This window comes from Bison bison, unplaced genomic scaffold, assembly GCF_000754665.1.
Source record: "Bison bison bison isolate TAMUID 2011002044 unplaced genomic scaffold, Bison_UMD1.0 scf7180017864384, whole genome shotgun sequence".
Classification (NCBI taxonomy): Eukaryota; Metazoa; Chordata; class Mammalia; order Artiodactyla; family Bovidae; genus Bison; species Bison bison.
The window spans coordinates 17,614,075-17,633,910 of record NW_011494956.1 but is presented as its reverse complement, the minus strand read 5'-3'; the positions used below and the strand labels follow the sequence as shown (position 1 = coordinate 17,633,910).

Genomic DNA, 19,836 nt, shown 5'->3' with positions numbered 1-19,836 from the left:
ACAACGGTTTGATTTTTCTTTCATTCCCTTCCAATCAGCACTTTTTTGTTGGATTCCACCCACGGGTCTGTTCCAGAGGTCAGGAAATGAGGTGATCAGCCCCGGCGAGGAATGAAGGGGGAGGGCTGAGGGGAGATTGGGCAAGCGGGCTGCGCAAACACAAGGGGTCAAGGATTGTGCTCGGCCAGCCCCGCGGGAGATATAGGGGCGCGGGGAGCAGGGAGGCGACGCAGAAGCCGGTCGGTCTGTGCTCTGCACTCCACGTTACAGACCGGGGAGGATGAGGCCCGCTGTCCGCGCTCTGTTAGCCTGCGCGGTTCTGGGTGAGTGTGGCCGCTGGGAAGGCCCTCAACGTCGCCGGCCCGGGCGCCCCCTGCATTTCGGAGCCCTCTGCACCCTCGCTGGGCTCCGCGCTGCAGCTGGAAGCCTGGGACCTTTCCTTCGCTTCTCCCCGCCGCACCCTCGCACCTGCTGCAGCACTGCCTCAGGGACAGCTCTGCGCCTGCGCGCACCTTCTGGTCCTGCTGGTGCCTCTGCCACCTTTTCACTCTCTCCTTGCTTTCCCCTAGTATCCAGTAAATCTTGTGGTAGCGGAACACAGTAAATTAGAGCGCTCCCATCCCGGTTTATCAAATCCCTTTGTTGCGGCCTCAAATAAGTCCAAACTGCTTAGGATGACCATCAAGGCCTTCCCACAGCTGGTCCCACCTCCACTGACAGTCTGATGTCCCGTGAGTGTCCTTGGTGCTGACCGTGCCACACTAGTGAGGTCTGTTGAAGGCTTCTGAGCATGGGGTTTGAAGCCAGACTTTGAAGGGTAGTGCAGCTTGGCCTGGGAAGGTCCCATGGAAATAGGTAAGGCCACAGATCCAGGCACTGGGGGAGTGCACCTTGCTGCACAGATCTGCCTGTCGCTCTTGGGCCCCCTTTGTCCTCTCACTTCTGCTGGTCACTCGTGGTGCCTTTATCTTACCTTTGGAGCCTTCTGTGTTTAGTTATTTGACTCTCCTGAAAAAGTAAGCCCCACCTTACTTTACCCTTCCCCCTCCCAACCTCAGAAGATCTCACAAGGCTGTGGAAGGTAAATGCATGACTGAGGACAAACGCCTGTCTTTGGGGCCTCAGGAGGGATGGTTTGGGGAGGCTCTGGAAGAGTGGTTTTGGCAAAGTCTGCCACTGACCCCTTGTTGCCTGGTTCGATACCCCACGGGTGGAGATGGGGTCAAGGGTGATTGGGGGAGTAAATTTCCGGTGGCCCCTCTTTTTCTATTCTGGAGAACCATTCCCTCCCCATCTCCTGCTTCGTGCATCATAGATATTTATCAGCTTTGAGTCAGCCCTGTGCTGTTGACCCACAGAGAGGAGATGACAGAGGGCTTTGGGGAGAGTGCCAACCGCTCATATCATGGGGACAACACATCTGCAACCATGGGGACTGTTATTCACAGACATGGCTGGCGTTAGCTTCTCCTAGTGACAGTCCAAAGGCCTAATTGTGGAAATTGAAGGAGGGGTCTTTGGAAACAGAGAAACATTGAATATGTGGAGTTTCTAGTTTTTCCTAGAACAGAGGATGACAGATGAGCATTACAGGCAAATTCATTGCCTCATCAATCATTTACCCCTTTCTTCTGGCCAAGCAGGTGGAAAACAACTCAGAATGTTATCTTCTTTTGTTACCTAGGCAGAGACCAAAGTCTGGAGACCTGATTTCTAGACCACTCAGCTATTAAGAAGCTAGGTAACCTTGGGTAAAGCATCACTCTCTGAAAGATACTAATTAGTAGAAAATGTAATTCCTACCCTGCTGGCTGCCCAGAGTTATAGCATTGAACCAACAGCTTGATGTAACTAAAAATCCCCCGTGGATGTGGAAGTTTGTATTCCATGGCAGGCCACACGTCATGAGGTGAAGGCAGGAGGCTCAGAGAACACAGAGGAACAGGTTGTTGTCGCCAATTGAGAGCTAACAGTCAAGCCAGCATCCCTCTGATCAGCACATGCTGGTCAGTGGGAAACTAAGGGGCCATAAGAATACCTGCCACTTGTCCCCAGACTCAGAAAGCAGTGGAACCTCTGCCCTTGTTGTTCATGGACAGGAGTGGGGTGAACAGGAGAGAATGGAGAGGAAGTGGCCTCCATGACCCTCCAGAGGCTGCTGCCGTCCTTCCCACTGACACAGGGACCTCTGGCATCTCTCCCCTAGGGCTGTGTCTGGCGGACCCCGAGAGAACTGTGAGATGGTGCACCATTTCAACTCATGAGGCCAATAAGTGTGCCAGTTTTCGTGAAAATGTGCTTCGTATCTTGGAGAGTGGTCCTTTTGTCTCCTGTGTGAAGAAAACCTCACACATGGATTGCATCAAGGCTATCTCGGTAAGTCACTGCCACCTAAAAGAGAGTGGAAGAAAATCCATACTTGCTCTTCCCTGTCATTTGGAATGATTCTGTACTCACAGGTAGGAGACTGATGTGTGGAACAGTCAGCCCCTGGTGCTAGTAAAATCATTTTAGAACTGAAAATAGAAGCAGTTATCTTTAATGGCTTAAAGCAACATATAACATACTCTGCTGCTGCTGCTAAGTCGCTTTAGTCATGTCTGACTCTGTGCGACCTCATAGACAGCAGCCCACTAGGCTCCTCTGTCCCTGGGATTCTCCAGGTAAGAACACTGGAGTGGGTTGCCATTTCCTCCTCCAATGCATGAAAGTGAAAAGTGAAAGTGAAGTTGCTCAGTCGTGCCCGACTCTTAAGGACCCCATGGACTGCAGCCTACCAGGCTCCTCCATCCATGGGATTTTCCAGGCAAGAGTACTAGAGTGGGGTGCCATTGCCTTCTCCTAACATACTCTAAAAGAAGACTATTTTTGACCCACTAAGTTCTCTGAACTCAGAGAAGAAATGCATGCTATCAAAATGACCATGTAACACTATTTTGGAGGTTCTTGATGCATCACAAGAAGTAGACGAATGATACGCACAAGGAAGAGGAATACATTGTCATGATTGGAGATGATAGCTGATCCTTTTGTTCTAGGTTTTCCAAAATACTTGTTCAACATTGTTCCTGCTCATCTGAACATGGATCAGACCCTGTGCTGGGCAATGGGGCTGCAGCAGTGACTTTAAGCACACATGGTCCTGATTCTTGAGTAGGAGTAGTACAGTCCAGTCAGGAGAGAAGAAAAACATGCAAACAAGTAGACATGAAACTTCAAATTGTGTGATGTAGAATGGAGGAAAAGAAACAGAACTTTCAGAGGAAACTTGCTCTGGCCTGGGTGTCAGTGATAATCTCCCTGAAAGGGAGCAATGAATCTGAGACCCCAGGGATAAGTATGGGTAAGCCTGCCAAAAGCTACAGGTTGAATATGTCAGGTAGTGAACCATAGCATGTGCAAAGGACCTGAGACAGCAGAGAGCTGGGCTTGTTTGATTTTCTGTAGGGAAGCTAGAGTGACTGGAGCAGAGCAAGCAGGAGACTGGAAGGAGTGAGGGGTAGACATAGACTCAGTCAGATGGAGCATGAGTAACTGAAGGAATCAGTGTTTTGGTATAAATAACTGGTCTGTTGTGTGTGTGTGTGTACTGAACCTCAGTTACCATCCAGGCTTAATTATAACTCTTGATTTATGACTGACTTTCAGATTTGGTATATGCATACCCCTCTTTGTTTTAAAATACATTAATAATATGAAGTAATACTATCCACAAACCTACCAGAGGTTCTCAGAACTTCACCACTGCCCGTAGCTGACTTCTAGGGCTACTGTGTGGCAGCATGGATTCTACAGGAACTTCATCACTTGGAGCAGTGTAACCCTCTGACCCTGCTTAGAATTATCCATGTGCTTCCCTATCCAGAGCAAACAAAATCCCAAAACTTTCTTGCTTTTTATTTAAAGACTTGTATAGGTATATATTGGGCTTCCCTGGTGGCTCGGAGGTTAAAGCGTCTGCCTCCAATGTGGGAGACCAGGGTTCAATCCCTGGGTTGGGAAGATCCCCTGGAGAAGGAAATGGCAACCCACTCCAGTAGTCTTGCCTGGAGAATCCCATGGACGGAGGAGCCTGGTAGGCTACAGTCCACGGGGTCACAAAGAGTCGGACACGACTGAGCGACTTCACTTTCACTTTCATAGGTATATGTGGATGATTGCATAGTATTGCTTCTTAAAATATTTTATAAACATGTCATTACTGTGTGTTGTCTTCTCATACTTGCTATTTCCTCCTCAACGTTATACTAGGATTTCACCCATGTTGTTGAATACAGCTATTGTTCATTCATTTTCAGAGCTCTGCAAAAGCCCATTGTGTTAGTATACACAATTTATTTTCTTTTCTGGTCATTAGGCATTTGGATTGTTTCTAGGTTTTTGTTATTCTAATCCGGGTTTGAGGAATATTTTAATACAAATCTCCTGGTACACAAATATTACTAGTTTCTCTGTAATATATATGTACAAACAGATTTTCTGTGCCATGGAATGTGTGAGTATTTGACTTCAAAAACAATGCCAAATGTATTTGGGTTTTTAAGCAAATGCAATGTGGTTATTCAAATTTCCACTGTCAGCAGCCGTATATGATAGAATAATTCATATAATTCTTGGTGATTTTGATATTTTGTCATTATAAATTAATCACTGTCTCTGGAAGTGCTTTTAAACTAAAGTTTATTTCTCTGATATTAACATACTACATTAACTTTCTTTTAACTAGGATTGTCCTTCTGTGTCTATGTCATTCCTTTATTTTCAACTTCCTGTATGATTATCCTTCAGGTGTGTCTTATGAAAATGGTATGTTGCTGGGGATTGTATTTATTAATGAAATCTGGTAATCTCATTTATTTTCTGTGGTAAACGTAAACCATTAATAAATTATTGCTTTCATTAATGATAAATTTGTACTTATTTCTGCCATATTACTTTTTATTTCTCATAGTCCTACTTTACCCCAGATTTCTGATTTTTAAAAATTGAGTTTGCAGGTGTGTGTGTTCATTTGGATTGTGTTCCCTTTATTCCACTTTTCCCCCATTGAAAGTAAATTTAAACAATTTGTTTATATTCTTTAATGACTTCCCTTAAATTTTTACTGTATAATTTTAGCTTAACAAAGAGTTAACAGTAAAATAATCTTAACCCCCCCCCCCACCTCTTTCTGAAACAGAAAGAGAACTCTGGACTATATTGATATTTTATGTCTGTCTTTTCTTAACTAACCCTGGAATGTAGATACTTCATGTATTTCTTGACAGTATACATACATATTATATAACTAAGTATGTGTGTGTATGCATGTGTAAGTTTGTTTAGTTCAGTTCAGTCGCTCAGTTGTGTCCGACTCTTTCCAACCCCATGGAGTGCAGTACGCAAGACCTCCCTGTCCATCATCAACTCCCGGAGTTTAACCAAATGCATGTCCATTGAGTTGGTGATGCCATCCAGCCATCTCACCCTTTGTCGTCCCCATAGCTTCCCGCATTCAATCTTTCCCAGCATCAGGATCTTTTTCAAGGAGTCAGTTCTTCACATCAGGTAGCCAAAGTATTGGAGTTTCAGCTTCAACATCAGTCCTTCCAATGAATATTCAGGACTGATCTCCTTCAGGATGGACTGGTTGGATCTTCTTGCAGTCCAAGGGACTCTCAAGAGTCTTCTCCAACACCACAGTTCAAAAGCATCAATTCTTCGGTGCTCAGTTTTCTTTATAGTTCAACTCTCACATCCGTACATGACTACTGGAAAAACCATAGCCTTGACTAGATGGACCCTTGTTGGCAAAGTAATGTCTCTACTTTTTAATATGCTGTGCAGGTTGGTCATAACTTTCCTTCCAATAAGCAAGTGTCATTTAATTTCATGGCTGCAGTCACCATCTGCAGTGATTTGGAAGCCCAAAAACATAAAGTCTGCCACTATTTCCACTGTTGCCCCATCTATCTGCCATGAAGTGATGGGACTGGATGCCATGATCTTCAATGTTGAACTTTAAACCAACTTTTTCACTCTCCTCTTGCACTTTTATCAAGAGCTCTTTAGTTCTTCTTCACTTTCTGCAATAAGGGTGGTGTCATCTGCATATCTGATATTTGATATTTCTCCCGGCAATCTTGATTCCAGCTTGTGCTTCTTCCAGCCCAGCGTTTCTCATGATGTACTCTGCATATAAGTTAAATAATCAGGGTGACAATGTATAGCCTTGATGTACTCCTTTTCCTATTTGGAACCAGTCTGTTGTTCCATGTCCAGTTCTAACTGTTGCTTCCTGACCTGCATACAAATTTCTCAAGAGGCAGGTCAGGTGGTCTGGTATTCCCATCTCTTTCAGAATTTTCCACAGTTTGTTGTGATCCACACAGTCAAAGGCTTTGACATAGTCAATAAACCAGAAATAGAAGTTTTTCTGGAACTCTCTTGCTTTTTCCATGATCCAGCGGATGTTGGCAATTTGATCTCTGGTTCCTCTGCCTTTTCTAAATCCAGCTTGAACATTTGGAAGTTCATGGTTCACGTTACTGTTAAAGCCTGGCTTGGAAAATTTTGAGCATTAGTTTACTAGTGTGTGAGACGAGTGCAATTGTGCAGTAGTTTGAACATTCTTTGGCATTGCCTTTCTTTGGGACTGGAGTGAAAGCTGACCTTTTCCAGTCCTGTGGCCACTGCTGAAATTTCCAAATTTGCTGGCATATTGAGTGCAGCACTTTCACAGCATCATCAGTGTAAGTTTGTGTATGTGCCCAAAAGTTCAGAAAGAGGGAGGAAGACACACAGAGAAATTTGGATTTATCTACATTTTTGCCATTTAATCTATTTACCATTTCTTTCTCTTTTTTATTTTTTTTAAGCTTTTAAAAAAATTTTGGCCATGGTGTGTGACTTGTGGGATCTCAGTTCCCCAACCAGGGATTGGGGCTTCCCTGGTGGCTCAGTGGTAAAGAATCTGCCTGCCAATTTAGGAGATGAGAGTTTGATCTCTCAGTGGGGAGGATCCCCTGGAGAAGGAAATGGCAATCCATTCCAGTATTCTTTCCTGGAAAATTCCATGTACAGAGGAGCCTGGCAGGCTATAGTTCATGGGGTCGAAAAGAGTCGAACATGATTCAGCAATGAAAACAACAATAAAACCAGGGATGGAGCTCAGGCCATGGCGGTGAAAGGGCCAAGTCCTAACCACTAGACCACCAGGGAAAGTGCTACTATTCCTTCTTATATTTCCAACCATCCTTCTGGGATGTTTGCTTTTGAAATGTGTTCTTTTGGGGATACTTTAGAGTCAATTTCTTGGTATTAAACCCTCTCCGTTGCTTGCTTGTTTTCTCTGCAAATGCTGGTCTCCCCTTTATTCTTGAATGGTAATTTTGCTGAGTGTATAATTCTAGTTTGATGCTTTTACACTATTTAAAAATATTTCCACTGTTTCCTGACTTCCACTGTAGTCACCGAGAAGTCTGGTATCATCCTGTTTCTCCTTCAGGCATCTCACTGGATAACTTCTCGTGTCCTTGGTTGATGATGTTCCCTAGATTCACCATGAGGTTTCCAGTTGTGGGACTCTTGGTAGAGTATGTTGGATCTGTGGAATCATGCTTTTCAGGAGGTCTGGAAAAAGTACTGTCTTTCTTCTGTTTCTTTCTATTTTTAATTCTAAGATTCCAAGAAGACACATGTCAGGCTTTCTTTTATCTGGCTTCCATATCTTTTAATCCCTCTTTCATAGCTTCTGTCTCTGCACCTCTTTTTGGCACAGATGGGCACCAAATTCATCCAGGATGAATTATTCAGATATAACTTTCAGTTCTCTAATTCTCAATTTTAATCTGTCTTATCAAACTTGTTGCCTATTCATTCACTTTTCAAATTTCAATGATTACACTTTTTGCTTCTAGAAGTTCGAGTTAATTTTTCTTTTTATTCCTGATAATCTCCTTTTCTATGCTTAGCTCTGTGATTATGACCTTCACTTTGTGCATAAAGCCCATATATAGCTCTTCTCCATTGTTTCTGGCCATTCCAAACTCCGCAGTCCTTGAGGGCCTAAGTCTGCTGCCCATGTTGATACCCATGCATCGTGGCTTCCCTTCTTTTGCATTTGGTTATCTGCACTTGGAAAGTCATGCTTGATTTTAATCCTCCACCTTCCTGGGGGTTCAGGTTCCCTTCAGAATCCCTGTGGCCCTCGTGGAGTTAGGGCCACAGGAGTTAGACCTTGACTTCTTAATTTCTGAGCCCCTGGGGCTCCAGTGATTCCTGCCAAGATACTGGTGTCTGGGCCAAGAAAGCCCCAACCTTACTGCTTTAAGAAAAGCTGTTTTTTTACTCATTTATTTTTATTCTGTGGTGGGTGGGGTGGGTGAGGAAAGTCTCTGGAGGTTTCACCTACCTTTGGGATACCAAGAAAGCCATAAAGATTGCTTCATATAAGGAGTCTAGTTGTGGAATAAGAGAGTCCTTCACCAACATGCATGTTGCCATACATGCATGTTCAGTTGCCATACATGGCACTGAAATGAACACTTAAAAATGGTCAAATGATAAACCTTATGGTACATTATTTTATTACAATAAAACAACCAAAACAACTCCAACCATTGAAAGAAAAGTTTCAGCTAAACAAATATATATTTTGGCTTACATTTTTATTATATTTCATTTATAAATACTATTTTCTTGTTATTCACCTGTAACATGATGCAGATTATGGAATTATCTCCTTTGTAATTTAATTCATAAGAACTATATTTATGGAGTACTAGCAAGGGATTCAGGAAAAGTCATTTTGATTAAAGATGTTTGAAGCAAGGAAAAAAAGCAATAAAAATGTTATGAAGTGTCTATATAAAGATGATGCATCTCACTTCAAGAGAAAATAAATTCTAGACCTAGTGGGAAGGTATCTATAATACTTCAAGTGAAATATTGGTTTAAAGAAGAAAATTAGTAAAAGCAAAAACTAAAACCAAAACAAAGCAAAACAAAACCCAGAAAGTAACAGTGTAATGGAAGAAATAAACCCACACTGCGTGGATTCAAATCCCAGCTATATGACTTACTAGTTATGTGGTCTGGGGAGGTGATTTAAACTTTCTCTGCCTCTCTTTTTTAATGTGTAAGATGGAGCTGAGTTGGACAATGATGTCTGAGTAGTTGATTAAATGAACAATCAGCCATAATGGAACTAAACACTCATTAATGCTCATAATGAGCATTAAACAAGTCAGTTTAGAGCATAAGAATGAAGTTAAAGCCAGAGAAAGCTCCAGTCCCTGAACAAAAGACTCCTGTGGTTATATGGACCCAGGACAGGAAGGAAAAGTACTGAATTGCAGTGGAGAAGGATGTCTTCAAGTCTCCTCCTCCCCACTGAGAGTTCTCCACAGAGACATCTGAGGGCGATCTCAGCAGAAGGCCCAAGATAAAGAGGTTGGACCTGAACTTGAAATATAAATATGTGTAAAAGCATGGCTAGGCAGAGAGACTGCAGTCCTTGACTGCAGCTCCTTCAGAGCCTGTAGTGAATGGACTGCGCCCAGTCGTGTTGGAGCTTTTCCCCAGGAGGCCTGCTGGCAAAGCCTCTGTAAGTTAGGTCAATTTTGAAAATCACAGTAGTTTTCTGGGCCAGTAGCTAGACTCCTCACCAGAAAAAAGAGAAAAATGATTCATTCCATCTTTGCAGGAATAAGGAAAATTGTGGCCAAAACCCCTCACCAGGGAAGCCGAGGTAACTGAAGCCCGTGGTGTTACGCAAGTTCTGGGCAAGCTGAGGTTTCGTCAGGTCTGAGAAGCACTACCAGCCACTTCCACACACCCAAGTATAGGTGGGCCTTTCTTGGAGGTAAGGGCTTCACTGAACTCTGGTTTGTTCTCTTTCAGAATAACGAAGCAGATGCTGTGACGTTGGATGGAGGTTTGGTGTATGAGGCAGGCCTGAAGCCCAACAACCTGAAGCCTGTGGTGGCAGAGTTCCATGGGACAAAAGACAGTAAGCTCTCCCTCGGACCCAGGAAGTAATTTGTAGCCCTTGTTCCCTCCTGGTAGATACTGGGTCTTGTCTCATTCAGGCAGGTAATGGAGATTAGCTACTTATGGGCTTTCCCCACTGGGGAGTGAGTGGGGAATGAGGGGCCCTGTCAACCACCATAGATACAACTCAAGGTCTCTGGGAGCTTTGGGCTGGTTGACGTCTGGTGCTCATGACACTGACCTGCTAGGCAGGCTGTGTGCAATGAACTGAACCATTAGGGTTTAGAATAAAGAGGAGTTCTCCAAGAACCACATGCAGGGGAGAGACCACACAGGAGCATGTACCTGGAGCCCCCACAGCCTTGGATCTCATCTGAGAGCAACTCAACTGTTCCTGGGTCTGTGTAAGGAACAAAAATACTTAGAGAAAGTTAGGAATGTGGTCTCTGTTGCCACAGTTCCAGTTTCCAGGGTACAGGCAGACATTCCCTGCAAGGCCAGGGTAGGCAAGAGCACTGGGGCATGCGTGCACATAGCTTCCTTGCTCCTGGGTGTGCCTGGAGAATTATTACAAACGTCTCTTCTGTGGTCTGTCCTTTCCCCTGTAAGCCTAGCAAGGCTTTTTCCGGTCCTCTTTAGGACCCAGTCCTTCATAAATGTTACCTCTGGGTACCCCTTCCCTGCTCAGGAGCCCAGTAGTAATGAACAATGCTTCTCTGGTGGGCAGGTTGAGAGTCATTCATCCACACTGTCCCTTCGCAGACCCACAAACTCACTATTATGCTGTGGCGGTGGTGAAGAAGGGCACTGACTTCAAGCTGAATGAGCTCAGAGGCAAGAAGTCCTGCCACACAGGCCTCGGCAGGTCCGCTGGGTGGAACATCCCCATGGGCAGACTTTATAAGGAATTGCCTGATCCACAGGAATCAATTCAGAGAGGTAAGTGGGCCAGAGGGTGAGCACCCTCAGCAGGAATTTCTTCTTCAGATGCCCACACAGGCCACACCGGCATCACTCAGACATGGTTAGGTGATGATGTGTGATGGCTCTGGGAGTGGAGGTGGGAGATTACCCTGCTTCAAACGGGCAAATCTGCTGCATTAGCAGCTAATGGGGGCTGTCAAGAGTCCTTTTTACCTTGAAGCTCCTGAAATCCCACCAGAGGCTGTCCTGTGGAACTGGGGGAAGGGAACAAAGGGCTTCATTCAGGGTCAAGGCTCCTGGGCCCTTTTGTCCACTTCCCTGGGGTGCTTTCATGTCATGGCTGATGATTTCCCCATTCTGCTGGAGCTTTCCTAATGGCCATCTGCTGGCTATGAACTTGGCCTACACCTCTCTGAGTGGGTCCTCCATCTGGTCTTGGAGGCCAAGTCCAACGGGACACATAGGCCTATGCCAGTCTGGTTCTTGGGGAGGAGGTAGGAGGGAAGGGGTTAAATGTGTCCCGTTTTGAAAACCTTTAATCTTGAAGAGAGGCTTCTCAGGTGGCCCTAGTGGTAAAGAACCTGCCTGCTACTCAAGAGACATGGGTTGAATCCCTGGGTCGGGAAGATCCCCTGGAGGAGGACATGGCAACCCATCCCACTACTCTTGCCTGGGAAATCCCATGAAGAGAGGAGCCTGGTGGGTTACAGTCCATGGGATTGTAAAGAGTTGGATATGACTGAGTGCAAACACACATTCATAAAGACAAGCTGTAACTGTGGGGGTGCTGGTTTTGTTTGGGTCTCTCTTGTGAGCCTGGACTGGGAGCTGTAGTTGCCTCTGGCCAGGCTGGCTCATGCCCTGTATTTCTGTCTCTGTGTTGAGCAGCTGCGGCCAACTTCTTCTCTGCCAGCTGTGTCCCCTGTGCGGATCAATCATCATTTCCCAAACTCTGTCAACTGTGTGCGGGGAAAGGGACAGACAAGTGTGCCTGCTCCAACCACGAACCATACTTCGGCTACTCAGGGGCCTTTAAGTGAGTGAGACTGGCTGCTTCTCCATCCTGGCTCCTAAGTGTCCAGTGTCTTCAGATTGGGGGGCTTCCCTGACCCGTAGCAGAGCCCAGCCTGCAAAGGGGCATCCAGGGTACCTAATACCCTCCCAGGAACTCAGTGACACAGCTGGGATTCTCCAGGCCAGGCCAGTGCATACTCTCTTCATGAGACGTTGACAAGGAAGTCCCCTCCTGGGACCCTTTATGTCTCCCCAGAGTTTTCTCACTGGATTATGCAGAACCAGAAGTGACTGCCCTGGTGCCCAGGGTGCTCTGTGGTGACGGCCCTCTGCTCTCCATGGCATCTGTGTCACCTGCTCAGTGCCCTGGCTCCTCTCCTGCCTCCTCTCTTTGTTCCTGCACAGGCAGCTCATGTGACTGATTTCTTGCTCCCTCTCCTCGCTTGGTTATATCCTAAAGTTTTAGAGCCAGCAAAGGGTCCCTCAAGAGACAGTATGCCTTTATCCTTCACCAGAAGTTTGAAAGCACTTCTCACTATTGAAATATCTTCAATACCTTTTTGATGCTTTGGGGCACATGGTGATAGCCCTCCAGCTCCTATGAGCTCACCCCACATCTCCTGATGCCCTGGGGATCAGCCCCTCCATGATGCTTCCTCAGCTGTGGGTCTCCATGGAGGCTTCCCCCAGGCACTATCCTTGTCCCAAGGCTGGACGGTGTGGTCAGACACTGGAGCCTGAGGAGAAGGGCCTGCCCTGCAAGAACCTCCCTAATGTGTCTCCTCTCTACAGATGTCTGATGGAGGGCGCTGGGGATGTGGCCTTTGTCAAGCACTCAACGGTATTCGGTAGGTGATAGGAGAAGAATCTGTAGACCTTTCAAGCAGAGGGCCTTCCTTTTCTTTATCTTCATGCTCAGGTGTCAGACGTGAGCATAATGCATTTCTCCTTTCCCACTGCTGGGATGTTCACCTGTGAGGAGGTGTGTGCCCATAGGGTCCCCACCTGGACTCCTGGGCCTCATCCTATCATTCAGCTTACTGAATACCAGGCCAGTGTTGCAATAGCAAAGGAGCAGGAGCAGGTCTGGCTGACCTTATCCTGTAGTCGGCCTGAGGAGATGAAATTTCTTATGGGATGTGGGCCGTCACCCCTGCACGGGGCATCAGAAGCTTCTTGACCTACAACTGGCTATGGGATCTTGAACAAGTCAGTTTCCTTCTGGCCTTCACTGTTCGCTCTTGGCTTCTCCGCTCACACAGTTCTTGATTCAGTGAGGTTGCAAGGGAGAGGAGGGGGCACCTGCCATCGACTCATGTGGGCTTCCCTCCCCAGACAACCTGCCTAACCCAGAAGACAGGAAAAACTATGAGCTGCTCTGCGGGGACAACACCCGGAAGTCTGTAGATGATTACCAAGAATGCTACTTGGCAATGGTTCCTTCCCATGCGGTTGTGGCTCGAACTGTGGGCGGCAAGGAGGATGTGATCTGGGAACTTCTCAATCACGCCCAGGTATCAAATCCCCTATCGTCTCTCCTGCTTAGCAGTCCCTGCTTGGATTTGGGCATTTCCTTCACTCCCTCTCAGCCACTGTGGAAGTCATTCTGTGTTCAGGACATAGCAGGGACCATGCCACACACCATCCACTTGCATGAAGACACCCACCCAGTAAAGCCCTCTTGGAGTTGCACATAGCCTAGTCCTGCATTGTCTTCTGCCAGACCCTTACATTCTGGGTCAGTGATATGAAGCTGCTCCTTCTTGCTCTCTTTCATTTCTCTCCCATTGGAAAGGAAATGGTCTCTTTTCCAAGGTCCCTTAGCCTGACAGAAAGGGAGTTGCACGCACAGCCAGCCTTCCTTTCCCAGAGTAGCAGAATGCCAGAACCGAGCCAGTTTCTCTTGTCCAACCCTCCCCTCTGTCCATCAAGGCAACCACACAGCCTCTGAAGTTGAGTTTCTTACACCCAGTGAGCTATCATCCAACCAGGGAGACAGGCATAGAAAAAAGTTCAGGGTATCAAGTATTTGTTATATGGCCCAAAAGGGCTGTGAATGGAGAAGGTGCTGGGTGGGAAAGAGCAGGTCTGACTGCCCTCTCTCCTGAAATCTTGAAAATTTCACAGTTTTAATCTTTCTTTGGGCCCATTTTGCAGCATCTCTTGTTGCTGTAGCCATTCAGACCTGTGTTTTTACTACAAACAGGAACATTTTGGCAAAGATAAACCAGACAATTTCCAGCTTTTCCAATCCCCTCATGGGAAGGACCTGCTGTTTAAGGACTCTGCTGATGGGTTTTTAAAGATTCCTTCTAAGATGGATTTTGAGCTGTACTTGGGATATGAATATGTCACTGCTCTTCAGAATCTAAGAGAAAGTAAACGTAAGTATTCGGAAAGGATCATGTGGCTCTAGGAGTCTAATAACCTGGTGAGGGTGGGGACTGGAGAGTAGAGTCTTTCCAGGTACTGAACATTGGTCCCAACAATCCATCTGCCCTGCCTGTCCAGCCCAGTGTTAGACGGATGATAAATGACTGGTCATCATAAGATGGACCTGAACATCACCAAATGACATTAAAGGAAATTCACACTTAAAATTATTCGTATTGGAAACCCTGTGGAGGCCAAGTAGTTAAGATTCTGTGCTTTCACTACAGAGAGCCCAAGTTCGATCCCTGGTTGGGGAACTAAGATCCCACAAGCCACAAGGCAGGCCCCCCCACCCAAAAAGAAGAAAATTTGCATTGATGCCAGTATTGCTTCCCTTGTATAAGCCAGGGCTCCACTACCCACTTGGTGAAGCCAATTAGCCTGGTACAAAGTAAGTCAAATAGAATGAAACTGCTACAAATAAGCACATCTGCGGCCAGTGCTGTGGTCACCATGTGCCATGGTGAAGCTGGAGCTTTAGACAGGTCAGTCCTCCTCCTGAATTTCCTTGGGTCATTAGAGGTGTGTTTGAACACTCGTTTATTCAACAGACATGTATTGACCATCTACTATTAATAGCTATAAACTGTGGAGAAGGCAATGGCACCCCACTCCAGTACTCTTGCCTGGAAAATCCCATGGATGGAGGAGTCTGGTAGGCTGCGGTCCATGGGGTCGCTAAGAGTCAGACACGACTAAGCGACTTCACTTTCACTTTCCACTTTCATGCATTGGAGAAGGAAATGGCAACCCACTCCAGTGTTCTTGCCTAGAGAATCCCAGGGACGGGGGAGCGTGGTGGGCTGATGTCTATGGGGTTGCACAGAGTCGGACACAACTGAAGTGACTTAGCAGTAGCAGTGTGACACGCTGGGCATATAATGGTGAGGCAAAGATGTATTAGATTCTGTTGTCATAGAACTTTCAGACCAGTGGGGAAGAGAAATGTTGAAGGAATAGTCACTCCACTGAATGATCAATTGAAATGAGAGATTTTCTCAGCAGAAAGAAAACAAAAATCCAGAACAAAATATCATGGCTCTACAAGAGTGCAAAAACAAAGACAAACAGATCCAAGAATTGAGGTAAAGTTTCCCTGAGGAAATGCCTCTTGAGCCAGTCTGAAAGCTGGGTGGGTGTTTGTTTATTCAGCAAACATTTATCGCACTGACCATGAACCTGGCATTAAGGGTGCCATGGAGAACAAGACAGGCATGGCCCTCACCCTGGCCAAGCTTACGTTCTCCTGCAGGGAGCAGATAGTAAGCAATGAATAAATATACAACATCCGCTTGGATGGTTAAGTGCTATTTCTAAATGAGGAGAAAATAACCCCAGCCTGAAGTGATAGAGTGCCTTGGAGTTGGGAGGAGAGTGGACTTTTCAGAAGAAGTAATTTTAAGTTAAATATAAATGATAAGAAGCCATCCAAGGAACTGTTACTGCCTTTAGTTTCTAAGAGATTAATTCCTTGAATGGAATCTGTTTGTGTATTGCTAAAAAATCCCAGAGTCTTCCTGAAGACAGCAGCAAAATCAGCAAGCCACATCTGGGCCTCTTCTCATCGCTGGTTTTCTTGCTTATGTCCTAGCCCCGGACTCCTCAAAGGATGAGTGCATGGTGAAGTGGTGTGCAATTGGTCACCAGGAGAGGACAAAGTGTGATCAGTGGAGTGGGTTCAGTGGCGGGGCAATAGAGTGTGAAACAGCAGAGAACACTGAAGAGTGCATCGCCAAGATCATGGTACGTCCCTCCTGCCTCCACAGGGCAGCACGCCTGCCACTGCTGCCTACCTGTCCCCAAGGCTGAGCGAGCGTTCCTGGGAATTATATGAAAAGCAGCTTCCCAGGAACCTCACCCTCACTGTGGGATCCCAGCCCCACAGGATCCTTAGGACCTTTGAGCTTGTGAATCTGAAGGACTCCTAAGGGTTTGTTTCTTCCTAGTGTCAGAACTCTGTGGAGGGCGATCTGAGCTATGTCTACTTAGGGAGGCCAGACCTCAGAGTGAGTGTGCCTGAGACCCATGGTGTGCCGTGGCAAGTGTAACAAGGCCATGTTACTGTGCAAGCATGTAGAAGTTTAGCTTTGTTGCTCACAAGGGCATTCCACATTTGCTTTTAGAAGTGTTGAAAAACTGAAGGATATAAATAAGAAAATACATAAAAAGTAACCGTAACCTTATAAATTAGAAAAAATCCTGTTAACTGGGCTCATATCTTGCATGAAATTTATTACCCTTTTCTCACCTAATGTTATCTAGGGAGCTTTTTTTCTTGTTTTCACAGAATGACTTGCTCCCATGTTCCCAAAGAAAAAATCATTTTTTGAAAACATGACCTTTTAAAATGTATTTTTTTTTAAAGAATATACACTATCCTGTTTACAGTGGTTTGTCTGGGGGCCAAGTTTATGAGGAACTATCTCTTTCATTTCTTTTTTTCTCTTTTTTTTAATTCAAATTTTATTTTTCTTTTCTATTACGGTTTATTATAGGATACTGAATACAGTTTTCTGTGCTATACAACGGGACTTGCTGCTTCTCTAGTCTATGTATTAATACAATAGTTTGCATCTGCTAATCCCAAACTCCCAATCCATCCGTCCTCCAGCCCCTCCCCCTTGGCAACCACAGTCTGTCCTCTACGTCTGTGAGTCTGTCTCTGTCTTGTAGATAAATTCATTTGTGTCATATTTTAGATTCCACATATAAGTGATATCATATGGTATTTGTCCTTCTCTGAGTGACTTCATGTAGTATGATAATGTCTCAATCCATCCGTGTTGCTGCAAATGGCATTATTTTATTCTTTTTATGGCTGAGTAGTATTCCATTGTATATATGCACCACATCTTCTTCATCCATTCATCTTTTGATGGACATTTAGGTTGCTTCCATGAAAACATGATGTTCTAACGTTGTGGGTGTGCTGTAATTTATTGAGCCATTTCCTTGCTATTGAGCATTAAGTCTGGTCCTGTCTCATTGCTATTATGAATCATACATGCATGATTTTGCCTACTTACACATTTTGCCCAAATAGTTTCCCACATATCTGATTGTTCCTTTAGGGTATATTCCTGAAAAGTATATTTCTAGGCCTAATGGGAAGCGTGGCAGTCTTATTGAATTAAGCATCTCTGAAATTTGGGGCTTATTAGCTCTATTCAGTTCAGTTCAGTTCAGTCGCTCAGTTGTGTCCAATTCTTTGAGACCCCATGGACTGCAGCATGCCAGGCAGAATTCCTAGTCTATCACCAACCCTTGGAGCTTGCTCAAACTCATGTCCATCAAGTCCAACCATCTCATCCTCTGTTGTCCTCTTCTCCTCTTGCCTTCAATCTTTCCCAGCATCAGGGTCTTTTCAAATGAGACAGTTCTTCACCTCAGATGGCCAAAGGATCGGAGTTTCAGCTTCAGCCTCAGTTCTTCTAATGAATATTCAGAACTGATTTCCTTTAGGATGGACTGGTTGGATCTCCTTGCAGTCCATGGGACTCTCAAGAGTCTTTTCCAATACTGCAGTTCAGTTCAGTTTGACTCCTTTGACCTTATTTTACTCATTCATTAAAGACCTTTTATTGACCAAGCACTGAAATAGCACTCAGCTAATGAGGTCAAGATTCAGGGCAAAGCACTCCATGCCACAGACACAGCCCTATGTCTCTGACTCCATTTGTTTGTCTTACAAATGAGAATTCTTGATGTCAGAAAGGTATTGTGAGTGTATCTGGAACAGCGTGTCCTATGAGAGGCCAAGGGGACTGAATGTGGGTCTTTGCTCCTGAAGAAACAAAGCAAATCATCCAGAGTTGATCATCAGTTCATCATGGTTTGGGTGAAAATGGGAGTGCCTTTTATTTTCCATGTCAGGTCTGCCTGACTGATCCTTTGGGGGTCCATTACCAGCGCCTTCTGTCTCTTCACAACCTGTGCTGGCAAGGTTGCTTCAAGGAAACAACCAGATGGGCACGTGGGACTGGAGAGGATCTCTTTTTACCTGCTGTGATGTGTTGTGTCTTTGCAGAAAGGAGAAGCTGATGCCATGAGCTTGGACGGAGGCTACCTCTACATAGCAGGCAAATGTGGCCTGGTGCCTGTCCTGGCAGAGAACTACAGTAAGTGGGAGGGGCAATGGTTCATTTCCTCTGGTAAAGAAAACAACCTGAGACAGGAGACAAAATCACAGCCTGATTCAGCCACAGGGAGCATAAAGCTCTTGCTTATTGAGCACCTCCTACTTGCTAAGCTCTGGGCTCCCTCATCTCTAGTCCCTTTCGTTACCTTGAAGGATGAGAATCTTCTACCGTACCTTCTACTGTACTCCAACAAGGGAGTTGGAGACTGCACTGGGAAGTTCTAGCTGAAAGTGACCCCTCTGCAGAGGACAGCTAGGTTCTCAGCTGGGATTCCTGGCAGATCTTCTTGCTTCCAAAGTCCGCACTTCTGTTGCCCTGGTGCAGGGATTCAAGTACAGTTAGCAGAGTTACACTATGGTCACAGGATAGATAAGAGTGCAAAAGTTGAAATTTAAAATTTTGGGCTAAATTCCAGAGGCCAGGGAGCTAAAGTGAGTTTGCATAATCCAGAGAGCCTGGACCTTTTGGGAATTGGTATATGTGGATAGTTTTCCTGGCTCTTATAATTCTGAGCTGCATATGGGGAAGACAATTTTCACTCTATACATGAGTGTTTAATGACTTTGTTTTTTCCTCTGCAGAAACTGAGGGTGAAAGTTGCAAGAACACACCAGAAAAAGGTGAGTTGGTATCAGTAATTTCATGAGTTTAAGATAAATTCCCATTGCTTTGGGGAAAGCATAGGCAAGTTTAAATTCAAATCAAAAGTAGATAAGAGACCAATTTTCAGAATCAAAAGAACCACAGGAGGAAAATAGTTGGCAAGATAATTACACTTGCCACACCCATGGGAATTCTCTTTTAATCCTATAAGATGTGACTTGTCGTCTTCTAAGGATGCATACAGGAACAACAGCTTAGAGAGATTACAAGTTGTCTAGACTCTGACATCCAACAAGAAAATACAGACCCTCCCACTACTGCTTTGCATTGCATGAGGACTGCAAAGTTATAAACAAGAGTTAGCACCAGCCCAGAAACCTTGCTGACATGTGCCTGGTAGGCCTGAGGGGAGAGGCTCACAAAGGAAGGTATCTAGAGACATGAAATTGCCCAGCCTCCCATCCAGGGCTAAGCCTAGAAACCCAGGCCAACCTGGCTGTCACCCAGGACTCTGGCTTGGGATGGATCTGGAAAGATGTGGCAAGAGCAAGACAGGAAATCTTATCAAAGATTTGGGCTCTGGGTCCCATGCTGAAGTCCCTGCAGGTCATTTCCAGCCATTAGTGTACAAATCTGTTCTCATCACTTTTTCCAGTTACAGCATCCCAGCCTCTTCCCATCATACTAGGAAGCAAGCTCTTTAGCCAAAAATAGAACCATTCTTAGTCAATGAGCAAAAAGATTTGTATCT

The 19,836-nt window shown here is 45.3% G+C and overlaps 1 protein-coding gene across 1 annotated transcript in view; it reads left to right on the top strand.

Moving 5' to 3' along the window:
* Positions 1 to 103: 103 nt before the first annotated feature.
* The window catches only part of TF (transferrin), a 38,553-nt gene continuing 18,820 nt past the window's right edge, over positions 104 to 19,836 (top strand). The window contains exons 1-11 of the mRNA XM_010858284.1: positions 104 to 323; positions 2,207 to 2,376; positions 9,883 to 9,991; positions 10,735 to 10,911; positions 11,785 to 11,932; positions 12,703 to 12,758; positions 13,246 to 13,424; positions 14,117 to 14,294; positions 15,935 to 16,086; positions 18,371 to 18,461; positions 19,064 to 19,102. Coding sequence (XP_010856586.1) covers positions 281 to 323; positions 2,207 to 2,376; positions 9,883 to 9,991; positions 10,735 to 10,911; positions 11,785 to 11,932; positions 12,703 to 12,758; positions 13,246 to 13,424; positions 14,117 to 14,294; positions 15,935 to 16,086; positions 18,371 to 18,461; positions 19,064 to 19,102 — 1,342 coding nt within the window. The 5' untranslated portion in view covers positions 104 to 280. The remainder of the gene's footprint in view (positions 324 to 2,206; positions 2,377 to 9,882; positions 9,992 to 10,734; positions 10,912 to 11,784; positions 11,933 to 12,702; positions 12,759 to 13,245; positions 13,425 to 14,116; positions 14,295 to 15,934; positions 16,087 to 18,370; positions 18,462 to 19,063; positions 19,103 to 19,836) is intronic.